At 47.6% G+C, this 9,699-nt stretch overlaps 1 protein-coding gene and 1 long non-coding RNA gene across 2 annotated transcripts; one reads left to right on the forward strand and one right to left on the reverse strand.

Annotated features, from left to right (window-relative positions):
- Positions 1-463: 463 nt before the first annotated feature.
- LOC123058245 (rapid alkalinization factor) lies at positions 464-1,327 on the reverse strand. The gene has a single exon (XM_044481037.1). The coding sequence runs from the start codon at positions 1,177-1,179 to the stop codon at positions 775-777; it is 405 nt and encodes a 134-aa protein (XP_044336972.1). The 5' UTR covers positions 1,180-1,327; the 3' UTR covers positions 464-774.
- A 5,008-nt stretch (positions 1,328-6,335) lies between these two features.
- Positions 6,336-9,065, forward strand: LOC123060985 (uncharacterized). Its single transcript, XR_006428409.1, has 2 exons — positions 6,336-6,758; positions 8,728-9,065. It is a non-coding gene; the product is annotated as an uncharacterized lncRNA (long non-coding RNA).
- Positions 9,066-9,699: the final 634 nt, after the last annotated feature.

Here is a 9,699-nt window from a genome sequence, read left to right on the forward strand (position 1 = left end):
GGACATTGTGTGTTGGTGCTAACAAATGAATCGTGTTAAAGTGTACAAGGAATAAATTAAGTATAGCCAAAGAAGCTCCACTTTCACCAACCCATTTGAACCGATCTTTGCCACAACACTATAGAAGAGTCATTTTCCCCTTAACACCAAACAAAAGCCGATCGCTTTGGGCGCACAAAACAAATACTAATTCAGAGCACTGATTAAACATTGGCTAACCAGAAACAAGGAGGGGGCAGAAAGGAGAAAGGTAAATATATTCAGAAAAGACAGCTCAACTCGAGAGATATTGATGTTTCTTTTCTGACAAGCATCCGCGAATTGGCATGTCAGGCTCACAAAAAACTTCTCTGCCACCTGCTCAATCAAGAAAATGGAGAAAAACCATGGCAGAGAAGCACATTCAATTCACCATAGTTAAACCGAGGCAAATAGTATCACAACTAATATGAGACGAAGGAAGTACGTACCAAAGGAGTCTACAAATTTATTGGGCACAACCGAAATCAGATGCACCAGAACGCGTAAGCTTAATTACTTTCACCCAAATAGGCACAAATGACACGATAATTAACCACGCCTCCTCCAGTGATCCGTACGGTACGATTGACCACACCACCCCCACCAGTGATGATTGATCAAGCATCGTCAAGAAGTGTTTGATCTTCTTCTTGTAATTACATTACATTACATTACGTTACAGATAGATAGCAATACTAATTGATGAGGCATGCAGGTGGTAAGAAGGAATGAAGCAGGGTTTAATGAAGGGGATCAGCCCCTGCACTGGGTGATGGCGCTGCATCCGCGGGAGTAGGGGTTGGCCTCGGCTCCGGGCTGGCAGTTGTAGTAGGAGGCACCGCGCTGCGAGCACGGCACGTTGTCCCGCCGCAGCGCGTCGTAGCCGATGTACCCGGACCCGTCCTGCAGCACCCGCCGCTTGCCGGCCATCGCCGCCACCTCGCTCTCGCCCTCGCCGTCCACGCCGAAGTACTCCATGCACTCGCCCACCGTGCCCCGGCACGTCCGCCCGCCCCGCCGCATAACCACGGCCGCAGCCGCGCCGCCGAGGCCTAGCCCGCCGGCGCCCTTCAAGGCCGAGGCCGGAGACGGGGCCAGCGCCGCCGCTGCGGCGAGGGCCAGGAGGAACGCGACGCCGGCCGCCAGCAGCTTCGCCATTTGGCTGCTGGTGGTGGAGCGGAGCGGAGGGGCTGGCTAGCTGTGGACGGAGGAGCCAAGAAGACCGTGGCGATGTGTGGAGCTGTTGGGCGTGTGTGGGACTCGGGCGGGGTGGCGGGTTATATTGGCAATGGCGGGACGGCCGCAGTAGGTGAGAAGAGAAAGAATGGGAGACGAGGGAGAGATGGCGCGTCGCGTCGCGTCGGTGTGGCACTGTGGCGTAACAGCGATCGTTGGTTGGTCCGGATCGAGATCAAGATTGCCGCCGTATGATCGGCCCAAGCACGTCACCGAATCCATCGTTTTGGAGCATCCCGGTAACTCGGCATGGATTGGATGGTTCGATTCGTCGCGGTGCGTGCACATTGGATCACGAGACGAGCCGATACATCTTGGCCTGGGTGTTGGACCAGGTGCCCGGGAGAAAGAAACTGAAAAAGAAGAATTGGAGTAATTCTCCCATCTCTATGCTGCTCACATGCCACGACAAGTTGCTACATCTTTGGGAGGCTAACCGCGTGCGACACGGGCGATTTACTTGCACCTGCTTTTCCGTGCTGCAAACCGTCACTAGCTAGCTTACTTTCTCAGTGTCATTTGGAGTGTTCGGCTGTATTTACTCGTGCGCATCAATGGCTAGCAGTACGACGTCGTAGATATGAACAGCGCACCGTCGTACAACTTGGGCACATCAATAATAAACGTGATGGGGGTGTCAGATGGACAAGCTAGAGAGCGCTTTCGATGCCTAGCTTCAGTGCTACTCCTTTCATGGACATGGAGTAGCAACATACTCTATGGACGTACGCGTACCTGCGTGACAGCTTCGTTTAGTGCTCCTAGCTACTAAATGGTCCTGTCCCCGCAAAACAAAAATGAAATGGTCCTATATCTAAGCCACTAGACTAGCACTAGACAGTATGTGTGTGTTCCAGGTCAACAGCGAGAGGCCGTTAGCTTAACTGATTAACCATGTGGCGAATTCAATGCAGGTCCTTTTTCAACTTTAAGTGCAAACCAAGGTTCTCGCTTGGCCCAAAGTTAGAGCAGGTCTAGCTGCGAGCATCTACACTCGCAAACACCAAGGCCTCTTTTGGTTCATATGATAGGATTATCATAGGAATATGAATCTTATAGGAAATGAGATGACATGTATCTCAAATCCTATGAGTAGGAATAGAAAACAAGATGTCATTTAGTTGACATCAAAGGAATTTTTTCATTGAGTCTAGGTTTTTTTTATTTTCCTATGAAATGTGGAGGATAGGAACCAATCCTATGTAGGAATAGGAATCCATTCCTATGAACCAAAGGGCTCTAAAGGAAAAAAATCCTATCCTCTAGAATTCCTATGAAATTTCTCTAAACCAAAGAAGGTCTTATCTAGACCCTCAAACGTCCGCGGACATGCCTAGACGCGTTTACGGACAGTGATCGGGTAGTCCTCATTACTTCTTCTCTGCATGTGGACACTTCATGTTTGACACCTTAAATTCATAGTACAAAATATGCAAAATAAAATGTATGCCCTACATAGATCACCTAAGCTAGCCTACACTACTCGTTTTCGTTGGATATGTCCACGATCTCTGTGCCGGGCTCCGGGTAGATGACCGGTTGACGCAACTCCTCCTCCACCTCAAGATAGGCGAATATTTCGTCAATCTCCATGCAACGGTGGCCGAGGATGTGGCGGTTCACCTCCACCCCCGCCTCCGACTCGATGGAGCCGAGGATGGCCGCCTCCTCCGCCTAGGTCAGCTCGTACTCCGCCAGCACCTTGGGCATGCCGAAGCCCGGAGCGGGAAGTACCAGGTCCGCCTCACCCGCGTCGTCGTGCTCCTACTTCGATTGCACGTCCTCCATGGCCGTGTCCACCTCCACCTCCACATCCGCCTCCTCCTCCTCCTTCATGGCCACCTTCTGTTCCACCTCCACCTCCACCTCCGCCTCCTCCTCCTTCTCCAAACATTTTAAAGTCCGAGGGCAGTCTGTCTGCGATCTAGGCTTCACGCTTAGCCCGGCTCTCTGATTCCACATGGGATCCAACCGTCAGCCCGATAGGTGTCCAGTGCTTCAACCTTTCAAAATGTTATGTTTACGTGTTCAGTACTTCGACCTTTCGAAATGTTATGTATTTTTTTCAAATCATTCATGCATTTTAGAATGTTTGTGTTGTTTTAAAAAATTGTTTACTTATTAAAAACATTTTCATATAAGTTCATCCTTTTCTGAAAAAAAAGGTTCATGTAATTGTAAAACGTGTTCACATGCTTAATTGTTTCGTAATTAAAAAAATATTTATGCTCTTTAAAAAGTCCATGTGATTTAAAAAGTATTTACGTATTTAAAAAACAATATTGATGCATTTTGATATATATATATATATATAAATTTTTAAAGTGAGTAGGCTTACTAGGGATGATGTATGGGCTAGGTGAGCTTGGGAAGGGCGGCCATCATGTCCAGCTTGACGACATTAGTTCTAATGCTATTACACATTCATTTGCAATGACGTGGTTTAGTGGCATTTGTCCATGGCTTTAGGGTTTAGGCGGTGGCCGAGATCATCACCATGAAGATTAACCATGTTCAGGCACATTACGACCAAGTGGATATTGTGATTATGGAGGAGAAAAAGCAACAACACAGATGAGACATTATGTTAAAATAGATAACATGGATCTGTTGAGGGGTCTTAAATCATGCTTATTGTGCTGGGAGCATATGTTTTTTCTCTTCCATTGCAACACACGCACATGTTTATACGTACTGCCTGCAAAGAAGATTACAGTTTTCCATCACTCTGGTTTTGTCTGTACGTATAAATTCAGGACCTGCATTTCCTACGCATGTGCGTACCGTAAATGCAACGCCCCTACACTGCCGTAGCTAACAAAGGCAATGATGTGTGAGGCACGCCTGTGAGGCACGCCATATACGTGGAGGCATCATCGTCCCCGGCCTTGGGAGTAATTCCGGTGGCCGGATCCATGGATGCGCGTGGGCGCGTATGCGCGATGAATGAATTGAAAATAGTGGCGACGGACGGAATCGGAGCTAGTGGTTACACCGGCCGGCTGGCCGGCACGGATCAAACTAGTTGAATGCAATGCATATGCGAATGGCTGGTACACGCACGTACTACGTCGCAATCGACCGATGCAGGACGTGCCATCGGTCGGCAGGGCGAACAAGAGGCATGGCCGCCGGAGCGCGTCAGAAATTATTCGTTCGTCCGTTTCGTGTCGTGTGACGTACGCGCGCGCGGTAGCTGGGAACACACGCGCTGCAAGTCGTGCTACGCTGCCGTCACCTACGATCGATTGTTCGACGAAAGCTCCTGCTGCTGCTAGCACGTAACATCATCTTCTGTCCAGAACTATTCTGCTTAGTTTGTTCGATCGATCGTCACTGGAGCCGCCCTTCCGTTCACTTTAGTTAGACAATAATAATCGAGCTGCTTAATTTAATCGACTGTTCGAACCTGCGACTGAGAGCTATAGCTGCTATCTATGTGTCGCTGTCGACTAGCTGCTGACCTTATCGAGAGTATTTAACCAAAAACTACCACAATTCGCGGAAACGTGACAGAAAACTACCACTTTACGATTTTGTCCAAAAAACTATCACTTTTTTATTAATCCGTGGCAAAAAACTACCAGGTGTGAAAACTACTCGCTTTGCCTGGGTTAAACGTCAATCTGACTGCCGGACCCCACACATAAACGGGCTAAAAATGCAATCGGGTCCCTAGTTTTTCTTAAAAAAGCAATCGGGTCCTCCGCCTCCTTCTCCTCGTCGCCGACCTCCTCCTTCCCCAGCCGTCCGCAGCTTGCTGCTGCTGCTCGCCATCGCTCTCGCTTGCCGTCCGCAGCTGCTGCTTGCTTCCGCCACCGCCGCTGCTTGCCGTTGCTCTCGCTTGCCATCGCCAACAGAGTCGCTGACGAGCTGCGCCGGCTGGACCTACACGGAGGAGCGGGAGGCGGACGACGCAACTCGTTCTGCAGGCGGGACTCGCGCTGACTCGCGCTCCTGCAGCTCCTCGTCGAGGCGCGCCTGCTCGGCGGCGTCCGGCACCAGGCCGTCAGCGGCCGCGCCGCCGGAGTAGAGCCGGCCAGGACGTGCCGCGAGGATGCCCAGGCCGCCGCCCGGTGGCTCGTCGCGCCTGCATTTCGCGCCGCGGGGAGGCCCATGCTGCCGCCCTATGCGGCCGCGCCATAGCTCTCCTCCTTGCGCGGATGATGCCACCGGCCATCTCCCGTCCATCCGTCATGTCCAGAAGCTCCGCCACCTCGCGCTGGTCATCTCCACGGAAGAACTCGACCGCGGCTGCACTGCACCAGCCGAATGAAGTCGTCTTCCTCGCCGGCACCCGAAGACCAAAACCGTCGATTCGTCGTCTACAGGGCCTCCCCGTCGTCCCCGACCTCGAAGCCGACGCCATACGATGTGTTGTGAGCTTTCCCCTCTTTTCCCTCTGCTCTAGCCGACGCGTTGGTTCCATAGTCATCGTTCCACGAGCTCCGAGCTCCGGCCGCCGCCATGGCCGACGAGCTCCATGCTCCAGAGTTGCTCTCTCAAACCCGTTGCATCCGTGTGCTCCTAGCATTCCCAGAAAACCGTAGTACCACTTAGTTTGCTCGCTAGCCAGCCGCAACCTCACGCCTGTGCACAGCCGAGCTCCGCCGCCGTTTGAGCTCCGCCGCTGGGGAAGGAGGAGGCCGGCGACGAGGAGGAGAAGGAGGCGGAGGACCCGATTGCTTTTTTGAAGAAAAACTAGGGACCCGATTGCACTTTTAGCCTGTTTATGTGTGGGGTCGGGCAGTCAGATTCGCGTTTAACCCAGGCAAAGCGAGCAGTTTTCACACTTGGTAGTTTTTTGCCACGGATTAATAAAAAAGTGGTAGTTTTCGGGACAAAATTGTAAAATGGTAGTTTTCTGTCACGTTTCCGCGAATTGTGGTAGTTTTTGGTTAAATACTCCCTTATCGAGGGAGCGACTAGAATAGAAGAACAGCTTGTGATGCAAAAATAGAAAAAACGCATCTGGGCCATCGGATTGGAGATTCATGGCCCAGATTCTGAGGAAGCGATCTGCGCGCACAATTTGCAAAAAGCTCCCCCGCTGTAAGTAATTTGTTCCATATGTCCTCGTCGTTGAAACCCAGCCCGTACGCAGTTGCAGCGACCTAACCCCTTTCCCTGACCCCCAAGCGCGGTGGCGGCGGCCAGATCCCTCAACCAAGTTAGCCAAGTACGCGGGGCGGAGGTGATGTTCCACCTTTCCGATGGCTCTTGCCAGTTGTGTCGCCAGCGGCTCTGTTTGAGGCCGAGCAGATCTGATCTCGTGGAGTATTAAGATCCGCGTCGCAGTATGCTCATCGTTGCCTCCCGATCTCAGGCTCCGGCAGCGGCTGGTTAGTCGTTTCCTGTCAATCTCAGTACCTAGGATCATCTCGCATCCTCCTCCACCTCATCGGCTGCAAGCCGGAGGTGGGCTCCTCGTCTCCTTCCCAACCGGCCTGTGTGACGTGGTGCAAACATACAAGGCGTCACCACGGTGATTAATTCTTCTGGTAAACAAACAAATTGAGATGGGAGTATTAGCTAGTACATTTGTCCTTCATGGTTCCATCTCAATTTTATTAGCTAGTTGATTTATGCTGTATCTCTACATTATTTTCTTGTACTTGTTCATGTCATACTTGCTTACATGTGAATGATGCATTTTGGTAACTTTGGCCAATCAGGTCCAGTAACCTGGTGAATGATGTAGCACAGTCCAATTTGGCATTGTATTGGTTACAAAAAAGAATTACATTGTATAGCATCTGTCGGCCTTGGCTTTTGCTGGAGTGTGGATTTTTAGCACCAACCGGAGCTCGTTCAGATGTGTATCTGAGCTCTGGGGAATTTAGTTGACACGTTCGGTCTTATATGCATAGTTTTTTTGTTCGTTTTTTAAATAACCAGTCACCCATTTCGGAGTTACTTATTATGTTCAAGGTGGGTGAAAACCTGAAAGAGTGAAGTGGTTTTATCCACAACAAAACTCTATTCTGCTCAAGATCACATCAGTTGTGAAGTTCACCAGTTAGTATTTGACATCAAGGTTTTTGCAAAGTTATTGTATATATATTTAATGGTATAGATCAAATTTACACTAATAGCTCAGTTCTTGAGCTTGCACTCACACACCGGCATCCAGAAGATAGCTAGTTACAACCAACACAGCAGAAGAGACTTTTATAAAGACAGCTATTTCATTTCGTAGTCGTAGAGCAGAGACACTCGTAGACCACAGGCTGCAGGAATCTTGTCCATCGGCACATTGCTTGGTCTAGGATCCATCGCTCGGCCGCGAATGCATCTAGACGACCTTGTGGCGACTGGCCATGGAGGCGGCAGGCGCACGCACTGCCACCGGCGAGAGATCTTGCAATTTGATTGAAGTCTCTGCTATCACTAAAGCAAGTATGCATGTTCGTGATTTAGGATTAATTCTTCTTCCATGACATGGGCCTCTCTCTCATCTTGTTCACTTATATTTCCCACGGTGTTGTAGTTTCCTTGTTATAACAATTTATAATATAGTGCATGCCATCACTAATTTGCATCCGCATGATAGTCATAAAAATCCCTTTCTTGTTTGCCGTTGCTACTTATGCTTTTAGATAGTCGTTGAAACCTGTAATTTGCTGTTCAAGCATTCATTCTGTGTGGTTACCCGATCAATTTTTTTTCCAAGCCAAGTGTGTTTGCAAATAATGTTGCAAGATATTTCTCATATAACACGACCTAGTGGAGTACCCAAACAAACACTATTGAGCTCTTTTCAGTAAAAAAAAGTACTATAGTGATGATGTTATGGTAAGTGTAGAAATGACTATTTTGCAGCGTATAGACTTGTTTATGCTTCACAATGTCAAGAATAGACATGTTACGTGTTTATTATTATACTTGGTACATGGTTCACTTGTTTGTATTAGGGAGTGGCTCTGCTAATATTGTTTTTGTCGAACTCATGACCAGTTTTTGAGTGATTAAAATGTCCAGCAGCTTTGAGGGTTCAACACATGATTTTATCATAAGATATGCTCTTTTCTTATTTGTACATACGATAAGCTATTTGAAAATGGCAAGTTTTATAAAGGATGGATTTCTATTAGGACAATTATGTAAATAATTGTATTGCTTAATTCCGCCGGTTGTTACGAATCTCTAGAATGCACTAGAGTTATTTTCCTGTACAAGATAAATAATATTTGTATAATTTGTTCATTATTGCTAAGTTAGGATTATCCACAAAATAGTTGGCTTGTCTGCCATTTCCAACATAGAAACATACTTTAGGTTGCCTTTTGCGGTTAATGTCATATCTTCTCTATTTATCCTTCCTTGTAGTGTGTGCAGCACACAGTAGATGGTGGTTGTTTATGTATATTTATTTGAACAGCTCATGATTAATTTTTTAAGTATGAATGTATGGCACATACATGGACTTGCGCTAACTGAATCATATTTGCTACGTCTGAACTCTCCCAGGACAACAAGCTCGACGAACAAGAAGCACTGTATCTGGAGGCAACTGTTGTGTGCCGTCAAGATAGCACCGTTCATGCAGTTCTTAATGGCAATGCTTGTTGAGCGATGATTATTATAGTCCTTCAGACTTACCCTTGCCCGTCATGTACCAAAGTTGATGCAGTTTTCGCTAGCAATACTTGATCCTGTGATATGAGTGTCTTTTGTGTTATGCCTGGGATGTTACAGTTTGACATGTACTAAAAAATGCGGCGCTGATAGTCCAGTTTGACATGCACTCAAGTATTTGTTTCTGGAATGGTTCATTTTAACATTTATGCTATTTCTTGTGCCTGGTATGGTCCAGCTTACACGTACTCACATATTAGTGTGTGATGGTCATGTTCAAGTTTCTTGCATAATTAGTTTACATATGAAGGGAAGGAGCAGGAATGAGCGTTGTGAAGATATGGCATAGGTACTACAGTATTTACTAAGAACAAAACGTTTGGACATGAAAAAAGTGAAGGTAGTTACTGCAAAAGTATTTTTTACATCTAACTAGTAGCAGGGGGGTTTTCATAAAATACACATTAAGTGGCCTAGGATCCCCCACTTGAATCTGTACCATCCACAATGGATCCGACGGCCCATATTCGTTTTTCTATTTTTGCATCACAAGCCATTCTTCTATTGTAGTCGCTCCCCCTTATCGAGCAGAGTTGCAGCAGATGCATCGTTTATGTCCAAATGGTCCTCTTTGTTTTTTTTAACATAACAGTATCTATCCAAATCTTATTCTCCTTTTTCTTCCTATGAATGCCAATGGAAAAAAGGTGTGCAGGGAAAGATCGAATGGTCGCCTTCAACCGTCAACATACGATAGTTGTGACACGGGATATTTAGGTCAAAGGAGATTTCAGACTTGAAGAAGATTATTGATAACTCAAACCTCCTAATCTTATGCTACGATCAACTTGAGGAATTCAGAAC

The sequence above is a fragment of the Triticum aestivum genome, chromosome 3A (assembly GCF_018294505.1).
Source record: "Triticum aestivum cultivar Chinese Spring chromosome 3A, IWGSC CS RefSeq v2.1, whole genome shotgun sequence".
Taxonomy (NCBI): Eukaryota; Viridiplantae; Streptophyta; class Magnoliopsida; order Poales; family Poaceae; genus Triticum; species Triticum aestivum.